This window comes from Primulina eburnea, chromosome 11 (assembly GCF_022965805.1).
Source record: "Primulina eburnea isolate SZY01 chromosome 11, ASM2296580v1, whole genome shotgun sequence".
Classification (NCBI taxonomy): domain Eukaryota; kingdom Viridiplantae; phylum Streptophyta; class Magnoliopsida; order Lamiales; family Gesneriaceae; genus Primulina; species Primulina eburnea.
In genome coordinates this window covers 8680695-8707092 of record NC_133111.1, presented here as the reverse complement: position 1 = coordinate 8707092, position 26398 = coordinate 8680695, and the positions used below count along the sequence as shown (strand labels likewise).

At 36.1% G+C, this 26398-nt stretch overlaps 2 protein-coding genes across 2 annotated transcripts; one reads left to right on the top strand and one right to left on the bottom strand.

The window, feature by feature from the left end:
* Positions 1-1760: 1760 nt before the first annotated feature.
* Positions 1761-2929, top strand: LOC140804513 (uncharacterized). Its single transcript, XM_073160551.1, has 2 exons — positions 1761-2345; positions 2438-2929. The coding sequence occupies exons 1-2, from the start codon at positions 1950-1952 to the stop codon at positions 2717-2719; spliced, it is 678 nt and encodes a 225-aa protein (XP_073016652.1). The 5' UTR covers positions 1761-1949; the 3' UTR covers positions 2720-2929.
* A 20902-nt stretch (positions 2930-23831) lies between these two features.
* On the bottom strand, positions 23832-26041 carry LOC140804997 (uncharacterized). The gene is made up of 4 exons (XM_073161175.1): positions 25788-26041; positions 25409-25481; positions 24075-24122; positions 23832-23987 (listed from the first exon to the last, which is right to left on the bottom strand). Exons 1-4 carry the CDS (start codon positions 26039-26041, stop codon positions 23940-23942), a joined length of 423 nt encoding a protein of 140 aa, XP_073017276.1. The 3' UTR covers positions 23832-23939.
* Between the last annotated feature and the right edge of the window lie 357 nt (positions 26042-26398).

Below are 26398 nucleotides of genomic sequence, written 5' to 3'. Positions count from 1 at the left end.
TTATTGTTGTATATGTTGATGATTTAAACATCATTGGAACGAATAAGGAAATTCAAGAAGTTGTGTCATACTTGAAGGAAGAATTTGAAATGAAGAATCTTGGAAAAACCAAGTATTGTCTGGGTTTACAAATTGAACAAAAAGAATGTGGAATGTTTGTTCACCAGACAAATTATACAGAAAAGATCCTTAAACGTTTTAATATAGATAAAGCAAATCCTTTAAGTACTCCAATGGTTGTTAGATCATTAAACATAGAAAAGGATCCATTCCGTCCATGTGAAGATGATGAAGATATTCTTGGTCCAGAAGTACCATATCTAAGTGCCATTGGTGCCCTTATGTACCTTACAAATTGTACAAGGCCTGATATATCTTTTGTCGTGAATCTGTTGGCAAGATTTAGCACATATCCAACAAAGAGACACTGGAACGGAATTAAACATATATTCCGCTATCTACGAGGAACGACAGACTTGGGACTTTTGTATTCAAAAGATGCTAATCCAAGTATAATTGGTTATGCCGATGCTGGATACTTATCTGATCCACACAAGGCACGTTCCCAAACTGGATATGTATTTACTCGTGGAGGCACTGCAATATCTTGGCGTTCACAGAAACAAACGCTTGTAACAACTTCATCAAATCATGCCGAGATTATTGCACTACATGAAGCAAGTCGTGAATGTGTGTGGTTAAAATCAATGACCCAACATATCCAAATCTCATGCGGATTATCATTCGACGAGAAGCCTGTGATACTATATGAAGATAATGATGCATGTGTTGCTCAAATGAAAGAGGGATACATAAAAAGCGACAGAACTAAACATATTCCTCCTAAGTTCTTCGCATTCACCAAGGAGCTAGAGAAGAATAAATGTATTGATGTTCGTCACATTCAATCAAGTGAAAACTCATAGATCTCTTCACAAAGGCACTACCTACGACTATATTCAGAAAGCACATATATAATATTGGGATGCGCAATCTACGAAATTTGTGAAGAATTGTTCATGTCAACATCAGGGGGAGTTTACGTGACTGCACTCTTTTTCCCTTACTATGGTTTTTATCCCAATGGGTTTTTCCTAGTAAGGTTTTTAACGAGGCATTATAAAACACGTAATGAAGACAATCATTATGATCATCATCACAAGGGGGAGTGTTGAAAAATATATTTAAAATGTGTGTATTGAATATTTCAATGTTGAATATTTGAATGTTGAAAATAAGAGTTGTAAATATTGAAAATTAGTGTGTGATGATGTAGATAATGATGTATTTTATTTTTGGATTATTTGTAAAGATTTCTTATAAATAGATCTCTCATTTGTGAAGAAAATCACAATTGAGTAGAGAGAAAAATATTATAAAGTGTGTAGTTTGGTAAATTTTGAGAGTTTGAGATTTTTATTTTTTACCATAAATTTTTACTTTTTCACAATATATATATATATATATATAATTATGTATTAAGTTATACGAAATAGGTATAGACAGGGCCAAATTTATAAGGTTGAACTCAAAAAAGAGGAACCAATAGGTGCACATGACATGAGGTGGGTATCAGGTGACCTCACGTCTCCAGCAGTGTCTACGTAGGCAAATCAGATCTCGCCACGTCACACAACTGATCAAAATATATTAAGGGGAGGCGCCGGGTGCCCAGGTCCGACACGTGGCGTCCTCCCTGACATTTCATGGTACGCTGTCGTTTGCGCCACACAAATAAGAATATCTTCCCAGCGCAATTTCCCAATCCACATCCACCACAAGGATCTGGCATGGCAATTTCGTAATTTGGATTTAAAAACGGGGCTTGAGTTGGTGCTGTTGACTGCAAAGAGTTTGCTTCTTTAATTCGCCCTCGTTCATCGTTGCTTTCTCCACCGATCTGCGAATTCTTCGCCCATACGCGTTCATATTCACTCTCTTTCTCGAAGATGAAGAGGTGTGAGTTGTGTGATTTGAAGGCTGCGATTTACTGTAGATCGGACAAGGCGAGCTTGTGCTGGGGTTGCGACGCTAGGGTTCATTCCGCCAACTTTCTGGTGGCGAGGCATTCCAGATGTTTGCTCTGCGGACTGTGCCGGTCGCCGACGACGTGGGCTGCTACCGGTGCTGTTTTGAGCCCCACTATGGCGGTATGCGAGAAATGTGTTGACGGAAAGAGAGGAGCAGCTGGTGCTGAAGTTGAAGAAAGGAAGGAGGTGGTGGTGGAGGAGGAGGAGGAGAATCAGATTGCGCTTCCGTCGGAGAGTAGTTCGTGTAGTGCTGAAGCGGTTTTTTCCAGGAAGCGCAGGCTTGAGAATGTGAAAGTCTCTTTCGTTGCGTCCGATGTATAAAATCAATCTTCCTTGAACTATTTTTTTTTTCCACCATTGTTAATATCTATGGTTAACAAGGGCGATTAATTTGTATTCATTGACAGGATGATGATCAATATTGCTCGTCATATAAGCTCAACGTCCGCGCTCCGCCGCCAGCAGCGGTGGCGTGCGTTCTAAAGAAGGAAGCATCACCGCCGCAGAAAGTACAGAGAACGACGTCGTTTAAAATGGGTGAGATCGGGATATCTGAATCGGGGATCTTGGAGAGTCTTCGAAGATTTCATCGCGAAGAATTGGGTTCCGGACTACAAATGGCGGAATGCTACACTCTAAGCGAAGATGGTCCCAGCGCCGTTGATCTCAGTTCCTGCGACTCTTCGTAGACGTTGGATTTCATCAATTAATCAACCACAATAATAGTTAATTTGTTGAGGTAAGCGGACGGGAATTTTCCCTTTATTATGAACACATGGTTTGGGTTGCTTGCAATTAGGATTAAGATTAGCTTTTTTTATTTTTATTTTTATTTTTATTTTGGGTGAAGATAAAGATGTAAGAGTGGGTTTTTTTCCTATTGTTTTGTTATTTATTTAAGGGAAAAATTTCTGTGAGACATTTTCACATGTCATATTTTGTGAGACAGATCTCTTATTTGGGTTATCCATGAAAAATATTACTTTTTATGCTAATAGTATTACTTTTTATTACGAATATTGATAGAGTTGACACGTCTCACAGATAAATATTTGAGATACCGTCTCACAAAGGACTTATTTTTTATTTAAGTATTTTTCAAAAACGAATTTTGAATCTTATAAGATCTATTGAAAAATACTATTTTATATAACAAAAATATTATTTTTTTATTATTAAAAACATAAATCAAGTGATCTCAATCATATATACATAATTCTTAATACTTTTAGCAAGGAAGTTTAAATGATCGAAATTGATATTAATTATCAGTTAATTGATTTTTTACGTTGCTTTTCGATTAAACATACATACTGATTAGATTCTGAATAACTAAAACATTAAATTATTTTCATGAAAATTACATTAAAAACATATGACAGATACTCAAGTAATTAAAATAATTTAATAAAATCATACTAATATAAAAGAAGTACTTAAAAAAATTTATAATAGAAAAATAAAAATGTAAATAGGAGCATTTCAAACTTCAAAGGCACGTTGAAATAATTACTTATTACAGAAATCTATCTACGCAGTCACGGCAAAAGGTGCGTGAACTCGAGAGGTGGATCTAATTAGAATTAGAGTGGGAGGAAATTATTATTATGATCAAGAAAACGAAGAGACCAGGGATCGAGTCTCGCAAACGGCAGTGTGGGAGTTAAATTTCCTCCAATGAGGGGGAGTTTCTTGTGCGTGGCATAGCATAAGGTCTAGCTGCTGCTGGTTGCTGAGTCACCATGATTTACCTCCTCTCACATTCCTGTCGGGCCGGGGGGTGAGGGCGTCTAAAGTGAGCGATTTCACCTTTTGGAGCAAGTAAACGAAGAGACCAACAATTTATACATAAAATTTAGTTGAAAAAGAGTTATAATTAGATATCGTATCCGAGATCATGTCTGACTATCGGACTTACATTGGTAGTTTGTAAAATGGAATTGAACTCTATATTTATCAGCGTTATAGGTATAAAAAAAAAGTATATATTATTGATTAAATGAAGTATGATTTTTCAGTAAAACTATATATATTGTGTGTCTTTTTTGCTATCAAAATGCTTGTTTAGTTGTATTGATGAAATTGTATTGATAAATAATTTTCAGGATTTAAATAGTATTAAATAAATAGTTATTGATTAAATTTGTGATTATATGATGGATTAAGATTTTGTTTTTGTTTTTCAATAATTAAAGAATAGAATAATAAAAAAGATATAGACGATAATTTATAGTTTTAATTCAATGATTAAATTGATTTGTGATAAATAATCAATTCACAAAGAGTAGGTTTCTTGTGAGATGGTCTCACGAATTTTTATATACGAGACATATCAACCTTACCGATATTCACAATAAAAAGTAATACGCTTAGCATAAAAAGTAATACTTTTTCATAAATGATCCAAATAAAAGATTTGTCTCACAAAATACGACTCGTGAGACCATCTCACACAAGTTTTTGTCATTCACAAAATTTCATCTAAACAAATGATTGGATTTGGTTATTAATCCTATCAAACCAAGTAAACTTAAATATATTTGGATTCAATGTGATAAGAGGAGTATACGTAGATGAATATGTATTTCATGAGGCAGTCTCGTGAATTAACTCAGTTCATATTTAAAGTGAAAATAATACTTTCTTCATAAACCTCGGAGACTGAAGTTTTAGAAACAATAAGAACAACTGAGAAATGATAAATTATTTTAAAAACTCTTAAATGAATTGGATTTGATATTCGCATTAGTCATCACGGATTTTTTTTGGAAAACTCGTCAATTCAATTCATACTTAAAATAAAAATTAATAATTTTAGAATAAATTTTTATATATTTTTCATAAATCAGATTAAGTTGAAGATCTGCTTCACAAAATTGATTCATACAATCGTCTCACAAAAGTTTTTGTTTTAACTCTTCCATAGAGTGTCTGCCTGCCAATACCTCTTTATTTGCATGGATATGGATTTTAAATTGGTTAATCAATTTGCATTTGTACCAATCGTCTGCCTACAATATATGTAGTATATAAGTCTCAACTTTTATATTAACTTATAATTAATTTAGTGAAATTTTATTTAAAATTATAAGCACGTAACACGGACAAAATCACGTACCAAATAATAAATAATGAAAAAGCCATTTAATTTAAGAGTGAATCTCATGTGAGACCGTCTCACGGATCTTAATATGTGAGACGATTCAACCCTACCCATATTCACAATAAAAAATTAACCCAATTAATTAGTGGTTCAAATGGGAGCCTAGCCTTGTTGGATGGAATAACTAGTGTAAAATAAGTAGTACTAGTACTACTGCTACTTTGTTCAAGACTTCAATTTTGTCTTCCTTGCTTTTAATACAAGTCACAAAGCTGTTATGCCTGACGACGTCGTACCCAAATTAGTGAACCTTAGAGCAACTCCAACCCTACACCAAAATGGTGTAAAACACCATTTTGGTGCAAAGTTAATTGCTCCAACCCAACACTATATTTGACACCAAAATAGAGTATTGCTACAGTGTTGCACTAAATTTGGTGCAACACTGTAGCAATAGCGTTGTGTTTTTATTTTATTTTTATTTTTTTAATTTTATTTATTGTAGTTTTACTTACTCTAAATATTATATAATTAATTTTATAATCTAATTTAATTAAAAAAATATATTATTTCAAACAATAAATTTTAACAAAGTGATTTTAAAAAACTTGGATAAATTATTTGTGATAAATTAGTTGTAGTAAATAAAATAGTATAAAATATGCCATGAATATCTTAATTATGTAGTTATAATTAAATTAATTAATATTGAATACAAAGATACAAGTACCTAAAAAAATTAAGATTTCAAACACTAGTTTTTTGAAAATCAAAGAAAATGATACAAAATTAAATAAACAAACATAAAAAACACTACATTATTAAAATTGACATTACAATACAACATAAAATAAAATAAGATGACAACATTTAAAATCTAAGATAATGATACAACATAAACAAGATAACAACAAACTATTAAAAATCATACCACAATACAATAAAATAAGGATGACAAACACTTAAATTTAAAACGGAGGTATTAGTGATATTTTAATTATTGTGTTTATAAATATTTTGTGAAATAAATTATTTGTTGTTAATAAAATAATAGAGAATATTCCGAGAATATTCTTTTTAATGTAGAGTTTAGAGTTGATGGGTTGGAGATGAATTTTATATTTGGTGTAAGAATTACACTATTTTAAAGTTAGTGCGACACTAAGATAGCGTAATGGGTTGGAGATGGCCTTATTTCTTGCTCTATTTCTCTGGTCCACAGCTTGGCTCTCTATTTTTCTTATTTCAAAATTTGAAAACATATATAGCAGGGCTCTACTTCTGTTCGTATATAAATAAATATCTCCAGAGTTGATTGTTTGTACCCACTCTCATAGCTAAAACCATTAAAGATTGCTTACAAATAATTATTATCATTTCCGCTTATGAGACGGTTTTAAGGACAATTTTGTTAGACGAATATTCTATTTAGGTCACAAATGAAAAATTATTATTTTTTATGTCAAAATTGTTATTTTTATTATAAATATCAGCAGTGCTGACGCGTCTCACGAGTATAGATCCGCGAGACTGTCTATTATGAAAGGTACTTTTTTTATATAGTTTTAATCCTTATCACATGGCTGGCAACCACATCTAATTATCACACTTTTTATTAAAAGTCTTGACTTTTCTATGTCTACTAATTATAACATATATTATTCTAAGAATGTCATTAACGACTAAATCGAAACAATTAATCACTAAAAAAAGGTGCTTCGCAATGAGAATAATCAAGACACTGCCATATTATTATTATTATTATTATTATTATTATTATTATTATTATTATTATTATCACTATAATAAAACATTCGATAGGAATTTTTTTGTCTTTTTTTTTTAGTTATAAATACTGATGGGATAAATGTTTATGTATTTTTTTTTAAAAATATGGATCAAGAATCTTGAAATGGAGTGTGAGAGAAGAATTTGATCTACCCTCATGAAAGTAATATTATTTCAAATTTCGAAATAGAAAATACAATTTTATTTATTTATTACAATCGGAATAAGAGATTTTGTTGTCTAAAGGGTTGGGAATATGATTATGTCACTTGAAACAAGATGTCGAGATAATTTTGTTTTATTTTTATGTTATATAATATTGGTATATTTTCATAACATCTTCTGCATCTCCTTGGTACAATTATTGTTCCCATTATGTATTTTTCTTAATCTCAATATAACTGTTAGATTATTGATTATTAAAATAAACAACTAACCTAATATTGTGTTACACAAAAATTCTTATTAGACGTTCTCACAGTTCAATTTTTTGATCCATACCTCTGATCTGATATGAGTTATTAAAAAACACTACTTTTTTATGTCAGAAATATTATTTTTCATTGCTAATATAAATTGGGTTAATCCGTCTCATAAATATAGATTCGTGAAAACCTCTCACAATATATATATCGTGTTTTATCAAAATATTACATAATGTGCTGTTAAAATAGAAGCGGTGATGCTTTCAATTGCCACATTTAAACCATCGACTGGCCTGAAAAGTAGAGTGGGCGGGGCCTTGAACCCTACAATTTGTTACGCCCTTTTTAATAGGTGGGGCAAATTTTAAAACAGAAATTTAAGAAGTTGACCGAATAATATTTAATTTTACAGTAGGTTTCATGTGAGACGGTTTCACGAATTTTTATCTGTGAGACGGGTCAACCCAACCGATATACACGATAAAAAGTAATACTCTTAGCATAAAAAGTAATACTTATTCATGGATGACCCAAATAAGATATTTGTCTCACAAAATACGATCCGTGAGAACGTCTCACACAAGTTTTTCCTTAATTTTATTCAGTTAGTTTTTAATATTATCAAATCAAACATGACACAATGAGAAATTAATGTATGAAAATTTTTACCAAACGGAATCACTATTTTGGGGTCTGGGGACGAGATCATGGATTCGAGATTTAATTGCAACAAATTCATCGTCCTATTTGTTTTTCTAAAATATCAGAACTTGATGAAACTGCAATAACACATTATTCCCATATTTCAAGAAAATGTAATTCAATATGTTGAAATTCAAGCTTAAATTCCGCCATAATCTCTTTTCTAATTTCATCCAGTAGTAGCAATCCATTAATACTATGTTAATTAGGGGTGAGCATTCGGTTAATTCGGTTATCGACCGAACCGAATTAGCATAACCGAACCGAACCGAAATATTTATCCATAATCGAAACCGACCGAATTAATTTTCATAACCGATGAAAATCGAACCGAATTAAAATCGGTTAATTCGGTCGGTGACCGAATTAACCGATTAGTTTTAAAAAAAAAGTTATGATTTAACTTTAATTATATATGTAATTTTTTCTTAACACTATAGTTTACACAAATGCATAAAAACATAAAATCACACACATCACAAATGTATAAGTTTTATTTGAACAAAAATAATACATATTATATCGATTTTAAAATTAAAAATTAAAATATTTATAAAAATTGATAAATAAAATTTTTTATTAAACAATAATATTTATTATATCGGTTAATTCGATTAACCGATTAAAAAATTTTGAAAACCGTAACCGAACCGAATTAACCGATATAACCGATATAACCGAATTTTTTTAATTTAAAAACTGAATTTTCGAAATAACCGAACCGAATTTCCGAATTGACTCGATTTGGTCGGTTAATTCGGTTTAACCGAAATCTTGCTCACCTATGATGTTAACTAACATTACGCCACTTTAATTATCGTATTTTAATTGTCATTTCACAATCACATCTCTCCTATCAAGCACGGCCTATTGCTAAAAAAAATAAAATAAAAAATAAAAACAAATAAAGCCTGGCCCAAATTAATCATGTTGTCACATGATCCATTTTAAATTTTACAACAAAAAATATATTTTAAAATATTTTTTTTACTATCAAATCTTGTAATTTATTGAGAAGCTAAAATGTCCTTGTTACAAGATAAATCAAACATAAAAATCCCCGGCCAAATAGTAAAAACAACATTTGCAGATGAAATAGTAAAAACAACAATCAAATGTGCAACAACATTTGCAGATTGTCGAACATGACCAAAGGTAATGTTACTTTGAGAATCCAGGATAAGCGTGATATATGTAGCTATATATCCTACGTAACTGAGATTCTCTTTCGGCCTTCTGACTGCTTGCACTGCTATTAGAGAATCTGATGTAACTTGATGAATTAGTAAGTTTCTCATTTGATAAATCTTTAAACAAACCATCTTCCATAGCAAGAAGTGCAACACATGTAATAGATTGGGGTTTAGCAATATTCCTCCCAAATGCTAAAACCGGTTGTTCCTCATGGTTTTTGACCACCCTTCCAATTGCGTAGCTATTGGAGTCCTCATTATAAGTGACATCGACATCCAATCTGAGTTTGACTTCTGGTGGAACAATCCATACCTCAAGGAAGTACACTAATTTGTTTCCGTGACAGAAGATAGAGCTAGTCAAGCATGTTGGAAGTCATACAATAGAATTCACTCCAATCAACATTAATTCCTCCATGTTGTTCCTTTTTATTATGGATCAGGCACAATTGTTCATACTAGGTTACCCAAGTTCTCATCGCAAACATCTCAAATTCTGTTTGAATGTGCTTCTCATTCATCCACAGAAAAATATCAAACATATCCAATTGCCTAACCTGTTTCAATAACGGCCAGAAGCAAGTTCCTTTCTAGCATGTTTTGATCGTGGGGTACACAAATAATGCGTGGCTAGTCGAATCACTCATTGACTGACACGACGAGCACGCACCAGATACTGGGACACGATGAGTCAATAAATTTTGTTCTGTAGGATTATATCATGCACTAGTCTCAAATAATTAATAAATTTTGTTCTGTAGGTATTATATCATGCACTACTCTCCAATAAAATATCCGGACTTTCGAATGGACTGAAAGAGCTCAAAAGTATTGCCACCAAATCTTCAGATGAGAGCTGAACTAGATACGAGTGAGTCATAAATGCCCGTAGCTACCTTGTACCGATCTCGAACTGTGTATTTTCTTTTCGGATCAAATATCCAGAATCGGTAGTCCTCATGGTGTGTCTAGCAGATAGGAATGGCTAGGATCTCTTCAACCAGGTAATGTAAAAACTGCTGACGTACCAGTGATAGCTTCCATATCCCATATGCAATAAGGTCCTTAACCGCCGTATGGTTGTCCCGAGTCCCTTATGAAATGATGCATCCCCTAGAGCTCGGTATCCATCTGTCCCCACTTCATGTCAATCTTTGCTCCATCTCCCGCATGCCAACAAAGCCCAATTTCAAGTAAGAGTATGCTCCACAATAAGGACCGCCAAAAGTAAGAAGGATTATTACCCAGACCACTCTCCATGATATCTTGGTGCCAAAAGTACCGTGCTTTGGGAACTAGAGCTATAAGAGAGCCCAGATCCACTATGATACAACATACCTACTTTGCCAACAGCTCAGACCACCCATGCATTTTGGTTGACATAGAGATTTCCAAAGTTTCCAATGCAACCTTTTCTTTCCTGTATCAACACCCCACCAGAAGTTTGAGCATTCATGCTCTATCTCCGCATAGACTGATTTTAGAATGCAGAAGCAAGACATATCATAAGTAGGGATTGATTGCAACACCGATTTTATCAAAGTCTCTTTTTCACCTATTGGAAAGTTTTTGTTGCCCAATCCTTGTATTCTCTGCACGATCCGTTCCACCAAGTATCTAAAATGCAGCTTCTTGCTTCGAGTGGAAAACACCAGAAAGCCTAGATAAATCTCATGACTTGCACCATAGAAATGGCCAACCGTGATTTAATGTTCTCTTCTAATTGTACATCTGTGTTCAAGCTGAAAGACAGTAAAGAAATCTCGAAGTTAATAAGCTGCTCAGAAGCCCTCTCATAAGATACAGACAGTTCCTGATAGCCTCGCAGTCTGCCATTGTCGCTATGAAGAAAAGAGGCTATCATCTGCAAAGAAAGGGTGAGTAATAACAAGATATGTTGATGAAATACGAACTCCAATTGATAAACTTCGCTCTTCAAGAGATAGAAGAGCAAAAGATAATCCATGTGCACATAATACAAATAAGTAAGGAGAAAGAGAATCTCCCTTTCTTAAGCATATGCTTGGAATGACATTTCCAACGATATCACCATTTAAAGAGAAAGAATATCTGACAGTACGCACACGCCACATAATCTTTTCCATCCAGATTTGTGAAAAGTCCAGTCTTATTATCACGCCTTCAAGGAAACTCACTCCACTCTATCATAGACTTTTCTTATATCAAGTTTTAATGTACCATATCCTTTCTAGCCTTGCTTTCTGTTTCTAATCCAATGTAAAGCTTCGAAAACAAAATAATATTATTAGAAATCAGTCGAACTGTGATGAAGGCACTTTGAAAATCGTTCACTGTCTTTTTTAAGATAGGTCTCAACCTATGTGTCAAACTCCAAGGCCCCGTTTGGTTTGAGGGATAAAGTAGGTTTATATTATTTAACCTACTTTATCTCTCGTTTGGTACGCGTGATTATTTAACCCACCTTATCCCTCCTATGAATGATTAGGTTATATTAGGTAGGTTAAAATAATACCTCCTCACCCCCTAGGATTATTTATCCTACTCTTAATCCATCATATTTTTCCAATTTTATCCTTCTCCTAAATTCAAACTCACCACCACTTCCTGCCTAAATTCAAACTCACCACCACTTCCCGCCGCCGCCCTCCGCCGCAACGACCGCCGCCGCCCGAGCACCGGCCGAAATTTCCGGCCGGCCGTTTCCGGCCGACCATTTCCGGCGCCGGCCGTTTCTGGCCGTAGCCCCCCGCCGGCCGTTTCCGGCGGACCATTTCCGGCCGATCGCCGGCCGTCGCCACCGCCGCGAAGGGGAAGGGCAATTTCGTCTTTTCATCCAAAAATTCAAATTATCCTACACTTAAAAATCTTACCAAACATAATATTATTTTACCCCATATTAATCCATCCTACTACAATCATTTTCTTTATCATTTACATATTAATCATTAGTTTATCTTATCCTTCCAACCAAACGTAGCCCAAGTGAATATTTTATAGCAGACATTGCAAATGAAGTGATTAAATTAAGTTGGTAATGAGGCACAAATAACTGAGTTTACTTGCTCATCAATTGTTTGATGTACATAATTTAGGATCCTATTCTTTTCATCCTCTGAAGGATTATTTGATCTAAACAGATTTGTGAAGTAATTTTCAACAATCTCAACCATGCCATTCGTTTCTGTATACCAATCCCGTGGGTTGAGACTAGCTGTTGGAATATTTCATGTTTGCAATCTTGCTTGATTTTAACGTTAAAAAAATTGTTATTTTGTTACTAATTAACTTACCTAAGTGTGCAGTTAGCTGAACGTAACTGAATCTATCGAAGAATGCAAACTGAAAGTTTCAACTAATTGATTGAACTCAACCAGTCTAACTGATGAATTGTAAACCAGTTCAACTGATTGTCCAGCTGATAGGTGGTTCAATAGAAGACCTTCAGAAGCATGTCCAGTTGATAAAGAGTTCAACTGATGAAGAGCTCAGCTGACCAGTTCAATTGAAAGAGTGAAATCATTTCAACTGACGAGCCAACTGATTTTACCAGTCCAACTGAAGATCAGTTTAGAGCATCGGTTAGAACCAATCAGTTGCAGAACACGACAAGCTTTTTCTATAGAATCCAGCTGTGCATAAAGGTACAAAAGCAATTTTCGAGTCAAAGGACAATAATAGACGTTTAATCAATGTTTAAAGCCAAAATGTTCCAGAATGGCTGTTGGAAAGTACATATATATTTCGAGAAACAGATTCAAAATGCAACATATACAATAATTGAATCTCACTGTACGATCAAACTTCATGCCTATAAATAGAAGATGAAGATCAGTGAAGAACACATAGAGCAACAAGAGTGTGTGAAGAAGAAGGACACGCTAAAAGCCTTATCAGCTTACGAGAAACAATCAGCCAAATTGTGAGGGAACACTTCAACGTGTCATTAGCTTAATATAGAAGTCCTTTTACCTCAGTGTGTGAGAAGACCTTCCCGCTGTATTCATTGTTCAGTTCTCACACACACTCACACTCTATCACTCACACATAGCAGAGAGTACAGCTTAAAAGATCAGTTGAGTGAGTCTTGCACAAAGACGTAAAACTTGTGTCTGTAGTCTTTGACACACAAATGTTAGACAAGTGTTGGCTAGAAGGTGTTGCCTTCAGTCTAGACTAGGAGTTTAGTTAGGCGGTAGAGTAAGTCCTAAGCTGAGTGGGTTGGTACAAGGTCTTGTATAAATCAAAGTCTTCTAGTGTATCCTACCCGAGGAGGTAGAAGGAGTGACGTAGGAACAGTTGAAGTCTCCAAACATCCATAAACATATCTTGTGTTATTTTTGTTTAACTGCTTGTTTTTGTTTTTAATTGATTTGATCTGTTCAGCTGAATAAGTGCAGTTCTGTCCATAACTGAACTGATATAAGTCAAAACTGATCTCATGTAATTTTCAGTTATTCAGTTGCACAAGATAAATTGATTAGCTTTCTTAACGAAGGATTATTTATAGTATTCTCCGCTTGGTTTTTAACCAAACTCGATTTAATTCATCAGTGATTTCATTCTTAGAACACGAGCTATTACAGCTCATTGAGAATATTGTGTTTGAAGCACCCTCATAGGTGCTCGAACCGATCTATCACTAGCCCTTTGATATGGATTCTGGTTCTTATAGCTGTCGCACAACCATGGAAATATTTAGAATTATTATCCCCGTGAGCCAGTTAACCCTGCTACGTTGTTTCTAGTACAATTCATCCTCAGTTGCCAATTCCTCAACTTCACATTCAAGAACCTCTATTCGGCTTATTGATTTATGCCATTGGCCTTGAGTTCTCAGATAAGACAATTGTTTGCGCTTATTCAAGAGTTGTCGAGGGATTTTACCAAACGATTTCCGGCCCATGCCTTCAAATTTTCCTTGTAGCCCTTGAGACAGTTTGGTAATGAAGTTGCCCGATTATTTTTATTCCAACACCTATGCACCACATCACTGAAATTTTCTTAAGTTCCCAATGTTGCTCAAATCGAAATATGTTAGCAGTCCGTACGGGAAATTGTTATGGTCCACCATGCTCAATGATGATGGCTCTGTGATCCGATGATAGAAGTCTAGAGACTGCACTCGTAAAGTCAGATATAACATTCTCCATTCAAAAGTAGGCACATACCTGTATAGTCTTTCGAAGATAAGATTATTTTAAGATCGCTAATTAACCCATGTAAAGAACTCACTGTACCCATGAAGATCTTTTAGCAACCACACATCAAGAGCTTCTCGAAACTCTCTAGTTTGAGAAAGCGGCCGAGGGTTACCTCATAGATTTTCCCTATCAAAGCATATCTCATTAAAGTCACCCTCTACAACCCACAGCACTTCTCGGAACTCATGCAAACAACTTAAGCGACGAAAGAGAGTACATGAGAGATATCTATTGCACGGCTTCGGATTCCCATAGAATCTAGTGAAACACCATTTCTTTTCCCCATTAGAATTGTACTATCAATATTCCTAGAAGAAAAAGAATGAACAATTACACTAAGCGGTGCCTTTTACATAATCATCAAACCACCAATTCTTCCCTCACAGGTTGACGTGAATCTTGATACGAATAAATAGCAAACACGATTGAAAATAAATCGCACCCTCTATTCAATTACGATATTAAGATCCGTGTGTTTTCCCGATCTTTTGATTCAAGTATTGTGTGATATTCACCTCTAAACTAGCAAGAGTTTAGCAACAAATAAACACGAGGATAAACAATCGAAAACTATACGAACCTTCGAAGAACTTTGCCTACGACAATCCGCACAAGCAACGATCGACAAACGCCACAAAGTTAAAAACTTTGATAAGTTTGATTTTGATTTAACAAAGCTTGGCTTTGAAAAGTTGAGAGAAAATTCTCAAAGTTTGATAAACTCAAAATAATATGTCTATTGTGTGTTAAAATTCGTCCAACATAGTCTATATATCAAAAGATATCAAAAATCTAGTCTCCCAAAATAATAAAACTCTAGAAAAAGAAACAAATCCGCGCAGAAAACACTAGGCATGGACCCCGTGCAGACCTCCGTGTCTGGGTCCGTGTACATACTGTAAAACTCTTCAATCGGGATCAAGGGACACGGACCCCGTGTACGGGTCCGTGTAGGCACTGTATTCGCCAAATGTATAGGGCACGGACCCCGTGCCTGGGTCCGTCTCCAGGTCCGTGCAGCCACTGTAAAAACTCATCCCAGCTTGTAAAGGACACGGACCCCGTGTGCAGGTCCGTGTACAGGTCCGTCCAGACTCGGTCAGCAACATCAATGCTTGAATGACTTTCCGTTGGCCTCCAAACGTACTCCCATGCATCACGACCTCTTCCGGCTTGCTCATGACTCCTTGTAGCGCCTCCTTGAATCTCTTTAGTCGACCCCTCGTGATTGGTCCCTCCGGCAACTGCAAAGGATCCCATGCTTTCCTTGGGACGTCCACGTTCGCATCATCCTCCCCTTCTTGAGAAGGATTTGTCCTCAAATCTTCACTACCTACACAGAAACGACGCAAGTTAGTAATAACAAGAATTAAATTACCAACATACTTACCTTTAAGCTCAAGTTTGTAGGTGCTATCGCCCACGTGCTCCATCCACGCTTTGAACTCCAACTCCAAGGTTTCTTTCACTATCAAATCACGAACCTCAATATACACCAAACAACAAAGGACACCAAATGATAAAATATGATTAAGTATCACAAATATCAAGTTCCTCCCCTTCTTAGACCTAGTCAACACCAAAGCAAGTATGGTACAAATGTAAATATATTGCTTACTAGGACTAAGAATTGAGTCATGCATGTCATAGAACCCTAACCTAGTTGCTATCTGCATACATGCAAGACCCTCGTTACAACACCATTCGACATACTTTTTTATATGTAACCAACATAGAAATGCATGCATATTATCAATAATGAAATCATGACAATATGCATCACTAGCGGGTAACTCGTAAAACGAGCATAACATGAACAACTTAGTCTCCTTAAAAATATATTCATCATGGACAAAGAAATTCTTATAGTCATTCATGCTCTTCCCAGAGTCTTCATCAAACAAGTAGGAATCATGCAAATAGAACACACTAAATGTACTATCCATGTTTTCATTCAACTGACCACATGAATTTAATCCTAATGCACATAGGTCATTGCCATGACAAAGTGTCAATTGGACAACCTTGGAACACTCAAAATCAATAACATTTGAATCTAATTCATGTAATGCATGTTCATTCTCAATAGTATGACGCTTAGGTAACAAGACTAAACCACATTCACATCCTCTAAACATCACATTTTCAACTTGTCCCCATAATTCTTGAAAACAAAACAACAATGAATTAAGGTAAGGGAGAAAATCATACCTCTCGGATGTTGCGGTGACAACTAACCTTACCTCATTGCTATGGCTCTTGAATCCATATGGTTCATCCCATTGTATCCTCACACCAACAACACTTGCTAGCCTCCCTATCATACCATCGCCAAAATCCTGCAAAGAAGAAATAGCAACGCTCGGGATTGAACCGGCGATTCCATCACAATATGGGTAAACCACTTTGTACAAAGGTACATGTAATGGTTTATGCACTAATAAACAACTCTCAATCTCACTCTTTTCACTCCTTTGGGCCATCGAATGATTTTTCTTTTCTTTTTCTTTGGCCTCTTTTCCTCTCTCTTTTTTCTTTTCTATGGTCATCTCACTCTTTTGTTCACTCTTTCTTTCGACCATATATTTTTCTTTTTCTTTTTCTAAGGCCATCTCACTCTTTTGGACACTCTTTTTTTCGGCCTCATCTCTTTGTTTCTTTTTCAATTGATCTTCAAGTATTTGTTTTGGTGACAAAGGTAGTAATACAATTGGTTCTTTGTTTAGGACAAATGAGTACCTATTCTTGAAACCATCATGTGTTACCTTCCTATCGAACTGCCAAGGTCTACCCAACAAGATATGACAAGCATGCATAGGCACCACGTCACACAAAACCTCATCCACATACTTCCCAATAGAAAAGGACACTAGAACTTGCCTATCTACTTTCACCTCCGCCCAATCATTCAACCATTGAAGTCTATATGGTTGAGGGTGCTTTAGAGTAGGCAAACTCAACTTCTCCACCATCTCACAACTAGCTACGTTGGTGCAACTTCCCCCATCTATAATAACGTTGCAAACCTTTTCGTTCACAAATCACCTAGTATGGAACAAGTTCCCCCTTTGATTGGTCTCCTCCTCCTCGACTTGGCCAATCATGATACGCCTAGTCACCAATGATTCTCCTACAACCGCCTCATATCCCTCATCGGGATCCTCTAATGCAGGCATATCATCATCACTACCCTCGTTTTGGGACTCATACCCACCATAACCGTTCAAAACCATCACTCTTTTATTAGGACATTCACTAGCAATGTGACTCAACCCTTGACATCTAAAGCATTTAGTATCCCTAGAACGATTAGAAGGAGTTTCAGATTTACCTTGGACTCCTTGTTTAGGCGCCTCTTGCTTAGTGTCAAATCTTGGCTTGGCCACCACTTTATTTTCCTCATGCTTCACAACATTGGATTGCCAAGAAGAAGACGAACCTCCAGTTTGGTTGGTGCGGCCAACTCCACGCCTTTTTAGTTGTTGCTCCACCTTTATGGCCATTTGCACCATCTCGTCTAGGTCTAAGTAGTGCCGAAGCTCCACTTGATCTTGGATCTCCCTGTTCAAACCACAAAGAAAACGAGCCATAGTTGCTTCATTATCCTCCTCAGTATTTGCCCTAATCATGAGTACTTCCATCTCCTTATAGTAGTCCTCAACACTCTTCAACCCTTGCCTCAAAGTTTGTAACCTCTTAAACATCTCCCTATAATAGTGGTTAGGCACAAACCTCTTCCTCATTACACTCTTCATCTCATCCCAAGATTCAATGGGTCTCTCATTATACTTTCTTTTAGTGGTCACTAATTGATCCCACCAAATGAGAGCATAGTCTAAAAATTCAACCACCGCCAACCTCACCTTCTTTTGTTCGGAGTAGTGGTGACATGCAAATACGAACTCTACCCTCTTTTCCCGTTCTAGGTACGCCTCCGGGTCAGATTTCCCATGGAATGAAGGGATTTTCATCTTAATGCTACCCATGTGACCATCTTCCCTAGTCTCCTCATACCTACCCCTCATAGCTTCTCTTCTTCCTCTCCCAAATCCTCTATCTCTTCCATTCCTACCCCAATTCTCATTTTGACTCTCATCGCCTCCTCCGAGATCATACTCCTCGTCATCTCTACCCAAATCCTTAGGCTTAGGTTTACCCCCACTAACACTAACCTCAAGTTTACCCAACCTCTCATGCAACGACTCCATTTGGGTCGTCATCATCCTACTAAAATTCCCAAACAACGCCTCAAGTGGAAACTTAGATGACCCCGGGTTCGAACTATCTCCTACCTCCTTCTCCATCTAATTCTTAGAATTGTACCTGCAAGAAAATGTTAGTAGAAAACAAATAACTCCTCACCCAAAAGCTCACCGGTCACTCCAAAGAAATTCACTCGTCTCTCCTCTCTTATTTTTTTGCTCACAACAAATACTCACTAGTCACTCCAAAGAAATAACACTCACACTCAAATGTTTCCACTCGAATTTGATAGTACTCTCAAAAGTGTGCTCAAGCTTTGTATTTGGGATATCAAACAATCAAGGTTCAAACTTGTGAACAAATGCGACAGACTCACTTGGACTGTGTAGACAAGAAATTCGAATATGATTTTTTTTTTTTTGACTGTGAGAGACAATTAAATATGACTCTCTAAAGAAAATAGAACAAGATATCAAAATGAAATAATGGTGAATTTTCGGAATTTTTGTACTCTTTTTTTTTTTTTTTTTTTTAGTACTCCTCGAAAATCCCAAAAAAAAAAAGTCACCAACAAATTTCGAGAATCACAGATTCACGAAAAAAATTACGAAGAACGATAGAACAAAACAGATCTGAAAATAAACGAAGAAATAATACAGATATGCAATTTAAGAACAAGATAATTTACTTGAATTCAATAAACCTGTGCTCTGATACCAAATGACGTGAATCTTGATACGAATAAATAGCAAACACGATTGAAAATAAATCGCACCCTCTATTCAATTACGATATTAAGATCCGTGTGTTTTCCCGATCTTTTGATTCAAGTATTGTGTGATATTCACCTCTAAACTAGCAAGAGTTTAGCAACAAATAAACACGAGGATAAACAATCGAAAACTATACGAACCTTCGAAGAACTTTGCCTACGACAATCCGCACAAGCAACGATCGACAAACGCCACAAAGTTAAAAACTTTGATAAGTTTGATTTTGATTTAACAAAGCTTGGCTTTGAAAAGTTGAGAGAAAATTCTCAAAGTTTGATAAACTCAAAATAATATGTCTATTGTGTGTTAAAATTCGTCCAACATAGTCTATATATCAAAAGATATCAAAAATCTAGTCTCCCAAAATAATAAAACTCTAGAAAAGGAAACAAATCCGCGCAGAAAACACTAGGCACGGACCCCGTGCAGATCTCCGTGTCTGGGTCCGTGTACATACTGTAAAACTCTTCAATCGGGATCAAGGGACACGGACCCCGTGCTCACCTCCGTGTACGGGTCCATGTAGGCACTGTATTCGCCAAATGTATAGGGCACGGACCCCGTGCCTGGGTCCGTCTCCAGGTCCGTGCAGCCACTGTAAAAACTCATCCCAGCTTGTAAAGGACACGGACCCCGTGTGCAGGTCCGTGTACAGGTCCGTCCAGACTCGGTCAGCAACATCAATGCTTGAATGACTTTCCGTTGGCCTCCAAACGTACTCCCATGCATCACGACCTCTTCCGGCTTGCTCATGACTCCTTGTAGCGCCTCCTTGAATCTCTTTAGTCGACCCCTCGTGATTGGTCCCTCCGGCAACTGCAAAGGATCCCATGCTTTCCTTGGGACGTCCACGTTCGCATCACAGGTAACAACAAACAATCCAGAAAAACCCAAAACTTCCTTCTACCAACTACACTTGAAGTCCCTCATCTTCGTTTCACAAAGAAAAAAGAGGGACCTGCTCTTTTCGTGAAAGTCGCTTTAGTTCACGGAATGCTCGGGGGACTTGTGATGATTGTTGGTTCCCAAGCCCCTGAGTATTCCAAGTAATGCAACTCATTGAGATCGGCGGGGTTGCTTAGCAACCACCTCTGTTTTGATTATGTCATTGCAGGTAAAGGACTGCTCAAAAGTACGCTTATTTAAAGGGCTGATTCTCACCCCACTTTATCCTTTCATTTCCCAATTTTGGCACTTTCCTGATTTTGAAGATGGGTTCCCTCATCACGAGCTCGTCATTTCCACTCCTTCTTATGGCTATATAGAGGTAAGGATGTCGGTTCAGGAGTGACTAAGCTATCCATCTCACAGGTTACATGTTGTTCTACCATTGCCACCTTATCAATCGACTCTAACAGAATTTGATCCATTTTTTCCACTATCAGCATAATGACCAAAGAAATATTAGGTTTTACCTTATTAGCATGAGAAGTATCAGGACTAATCACTGAAGTTTGGATCCCTTCAACTTTGCAGCTCCTCGCGGCCTTGTAGTGTGTTCATTCTCGGGGCAAATTGAGATTTTATCGAAGTTCATGTCAATAGGGTGCTGAAATCCACGAGGCTCCTCAAATATGATCAGATCAAATAAAAAATATGGTCCACCATGGAGCACTCTTCGACGATCGGATGTCAAAGTAAAATCAAATATGAATACGTTATAACCCAAGGACTTGATCTCAACATGCTTGATGGTCTGGAGTATCCCTGGCATTTGTTACTTGATAGCCTCCCCATTAACCAACTTCGACGCAAGATTTTGGCTACCAAACAATTATCTAAACGTTTTTCTCCAACTTTTAAATCTGCAACATCTAGGGTTAGAGTTTCATCTTAAACATAGGAGTTAGAAATCTTCAGTTTTTTCACCAATCTGGACACATCGTCTAGATCCATAGCGTTTGATATTAGTGAATGATCACACAACCCAATTCAGGAAGATCTGAATGAGCGGTGAAACCTAAAAGGGATAGGAGAACCTACTTAAAAGTTAAATCTCCTAAGAGTGATTTTAGAGTATGAATTTGAAATTCATGGATTTCAATTATATATTGTTAACAATGAATAATAGATCAGATATTAAATTCATACCTGACTTATTTACGCATTAGTCACATAAAATAGAATGAATTTTAAAAATGACACATTATTGGGTGGACTTGAAATCCATTATAATTAACATGAAACAATATATAAACATGCAACTAGTGAATTTGAAGTTCATAGTCTTGCTTATCTAAAATAACAAAAATATATTTGAATAAGATGATGCTCGGGAAAAACACATAGATCTGGTGCTGATTTCCCAAGCTGGTAGTTATTCGCGAATGATGTTTGGGATTAGGTTCCCAAGTTTCACTAGATTCTGTCTACAATGGATCTCTAAGGGTCGATCTCCTTAATCTGGGTTCTTGGCTTAATCTCCTACACACTCAAACAACAAACACGTGAATGGTATGTCATAATAGTTTTTTGACATGATCACTTCGGCACTTGAGTCAATATTGGGCTTACGAAAAGAAAACTCTCAATATGAAAGTAAAACAAAATGTGATATATATTGAATGAATGAAATTAATACAATAACCTGGGTATTTACAGGCGGAAAATATTGATAACCTCAGTCGTATAACTTAAAAGTTTGCTATGACTAGACATCAAACCATGCATGTATTAAATACTCCATTAAATACCACATTAAATGTCATATTCTGTACTATGGCCTAGGGTATTAGTCTCATCACTAGATTTTCAAGATTATTCTCATTTGTGAGCATACCGACATACTCATGATTGCGAATAGGTTGACCCCTGTAAACCCGTCCAACCTTTTCACTATTATTCAGATAAAGCCTATATCCTCGAGACAAAGACGCCTATTTGGGCCTATTTCCCACCCTCTTAGTCTCAATCTAGTGTCTTCGAGCCACTAGTTTCTTCTGCTTGCACCCGAGCTCACTACTTCTCTGAGCTCAAAACCCAAGTTCTGAATCTTTGCTATCGTAACATCAATTTCGAGATTATTATAGTTTAGTAATCAACTTTCCGAACTCATTTATTAATTTCCTCGTATAGGGTGTTCAACTCACTCTTCCTCGGATATCGTTTTTATTAGTTGCTTTCTTAGTCCTTGCTGTGAAACAAATTTTTGCCTACTATAACATCAACTCTTGCAACCTAGTCACCAAATGTCCAAGTCCAACCCTTTATTTCGACCTACAGATCATCCGTCCTCTACTTCCTCAGACATTGTGTGAAGGATCGTGTCCTGGTGCCTTTGAAGGCATTTCAAACACAATATTCTCCAGATCGTACAGTGAGACTCAATTATTGTATCAGTTGCATCTTGAATTCGTTTCTTGAACTCTGTGTCTCGACTTTTCGACCGCCCTTTTGAAACGTTTGTCTTTAATGCGCTGATGCAACGTTCATTATTGTCCTTTGACTGGACAATTGCTTTGTACCTTTGTGTATAGCTGGAATCCACTGAATGAGTTTGTCTTCATCTACAACTGAAAGATTCTTAACTGACGCTCCGAACTAGTCAGCTGAACTGATCTTCAGTTGGGTTGGTGAAATTAGTTGAACTGATTTCACTATCGTTTAGTTGAACTGATCAGCTGGGTTTCTTCATCAGTTGAACACTCCTTCGGCTGGCTGGGCTTCTGAGGTTCTCCTGCTGAGCAACTTATCAACTGAACAGTCAGCTGAACTACTTATTTGACGTATCAATTCGTCTGGTTCAGTTTGTGCGATCAGTTAGGTCTTCAGTTTGCGATGTAAACAGTTCGTAACTTATCCTAGCTTCTGCAAACTAAGGTAAAACATTAATAATATAAAATAAAAAGTTTTGTTAGCATCAAAATTAAGATTGCGAACTTGAAAATTTCTAACATTATGTTAACGAGTTCATTCCAAAACTAGGCCCAGGTCCTAATGATGCTCAGAATATATCCATGACATCACTAAAATACATTTGAAACTCATCTATCTAATGTAACTTAAGATAATCATTGACTTTTGGTAGACATCTAACTTCTTATTCATTTTCCCATCAAAATAAAATTAGGACATTTCTTTCTATTTTTCAACCAAAATAAAAAAAATCCGACTCAATCATTTCGCATCGGATTTATTGTTAATTTTTTCCACATGCAATGCGTATGTATCGAACACTAGTAATTTGTTATGTACATACAATATAGTAATATACATAGAACACTAAGCTAATGTTTTTATATCTCTACGAATTATATGGTTGAAATATTACAATGACTATGGTTGAGGTTTATGCTTTTTGCAGGTTTATGCTAGCCTATCCATGTTATTGCAGGTTTATGCTTTTTGCAGGTTTATGCTAGCCTATCCATGTTTTTGTTGGTTTATAATAGCATAAACCAGCAAAAACAGAACTAAAGCCGAAAACCGACAGACCAAGAAGCCTACAACTTTATATGATCAAACAAATATAGTGAAATTTAAGGAATACATATCTCACTGGAGATGACATCCAAATCTGTTTGTTTGGGGTTTGCTTGTTTATGATATAAGTCCCCAAATCCCAAGCTTCAAGGTTAACACCTCATTCTACAAAATGAATTTCAAGTTCTCTCAAAATAAAACATACATATAAAACATGTTGATAACTAAACATTTAAAGATAATCTATCTCACCCCATAGTCAACGTCGTAGCCATCGATTTCTACAGAGTCGCCATACTCCTATATCGAGATGATTAATACAAACAAAAGCATACCCAGTCAATTTCATCTTGCAGTGACTTGAACACGTACAAATCTAGAACTTGAATTAAAGTGGAGATTAATTTAATTTGTATATTTATCTTGAATTAATTTTTGATTTGATAATAACAAAAAATACTAATGTTTCTACCAAGTGCGCAGAACGCAAATCAAGCAACCAAGGCTCTAACAAAAAGTCCAAAAACAAAAAATTATATGCCCAAGCTACTGGACACATGGACGAGCCCCTGTTGTGAGATCGATATGTCCCTGAGAACAGAAAAGTTCAAGTCCTGGGCGTTGCCGAGTGCTACATGCAGATTTTCTGAGAAACCAAGCACAATGGACAACTTAATCTCTCCACGTACAGGATATTCAATTTATGGATGAGTGTCAAATCTGGACTTTGAGACCAATGGACAGGTTACAACTCAGACATTTGACGGAGTTTTTACTGCCAAGAGCTTAACACTCAGATGTCTTGAACGTCCAAGTTTGTGTTCTGGATGTTAGTTCAAAATTTAAAATTATAGCTGTTAGAAACCTTAAGTTCCATAGAAGTCCCAAGCTGTTACGAACGAAAAATGACAAAATGATCAGTTTGAATTACGCTGCATTTTCGGGGGCTGAGAACTTCCAAAGCTTGTATTTTATTCAGTTTGACAAAATGATTTATACGTTTAATGCATTCTTGTAAGTTATAATATAGATTAGATCTAGAATTTATACACACTAAGAAATCCATCTTTTGAGTTCTTTAAATTAGTGTTATAAGGTCTTTCAATACCAACGCAAGGTGGAAATTAGCATAAACCACTGACATATAAAGATGGTTCTGATACATGTAGCTGTACATGAAACCCTCAAGGCTAAGAAGACACAATTAGCATGTGATGCTAGATTGGAGTCCTCAAGACCGATAAATTATAGCGAATTCCTCCTCGGTGAATTAAGATATAAATGTTTTATCATCAAACATTACGACAAATCTCTTGTTCTTTATCGATTTCATTTATATTCCTTTTTAGTTATTACTTGTTATCTCTTTATTTGTCTGACCCCTCAAGTCTTCCCAGGATACACTCTTAAGTTTTTGCGAAGTCATTTCACCCCCTCTTTGGTTTTAACACATGGCATGAGAAGTTGAGAACCTTTCTAAATATTTTAACTTCAAACATCAATAAAGAGCTACTAGGTTCATATTCTGATCCAATTGGGAATAGCATCGAGTAGTTGTGCATACAAGATAAAATTATAATCACTACCTCGAGCTTTTCAAGAAGGTCATGGATGGTTGAATTAGCCAACTTGTGGTATTCATCTTCCTGCATTACAGAACTGTACATATATTATCAGTAGCCAAATCAATTCACAGATTTTCCAGAAATCTCATACTCACCAGTCATTAAACAATATATAAACAAATCACAGCGCCGCCACAAGCAAAAAATTATATACAGAAATATAATAATGAAAAAAAGATTATTCATTTGGAAGAAGACCAAATCAAATGGGATAGAGTTAAATCAATTAAACATGAAATTTTCAACAATTCCAAACAGGTAAACTACCTTATACCCATCTTCCACTCCCCACTCTTACATCAATTTCCCGAATTACAGAGTTCAAAAAGAGATGGCTCACAGGTAATCAACTGCAGCGGGGCCTAAAGAATCCTCGATCCCAGAAGAGTAATGACGACAACCGATGCAACTGTACGAGAATTTTGTGAACGATGGAGAAGGGGATTCGAGAAGAGAACCCGTGGCATGTTGTTGAGAAGAAATCAACGAATCTTGGGTTGAGATTGAACAAGGAGACGGTGCTGATAAAGGTTTCAGAGCTCGTGACAATGTTCTTCTCAAGGGAATCAGCTTCCAAGTTGAGTGGGCGGCCATAGCAACAGGTAGCTTCTTTCTTCTTTTTTTACATATTACAACACACGTGGGGATTATAACTCTGAGAACCAGTTAATCTGACATAAAATGAGGGTAGGTTCGACGTTATCATATTATTTGGATGGACAAGATTTATATATATGTGATTTAAAAAAAATTAGTAGACTCCATATATATATGGCTAAATTTGAACATTTGATTCTATCATAGAATAGTGTCTTTATATGTAAGATGAAATCAACCGAAAATGATATCACTGGCTACAAACCCGGTCTCGCAACAGGTAGCTTCTCGATTCCGAGATTCTCGGAAAACTGAATTCACAAAGCCACTTTATAACTAGAGTTTTTTTTACCT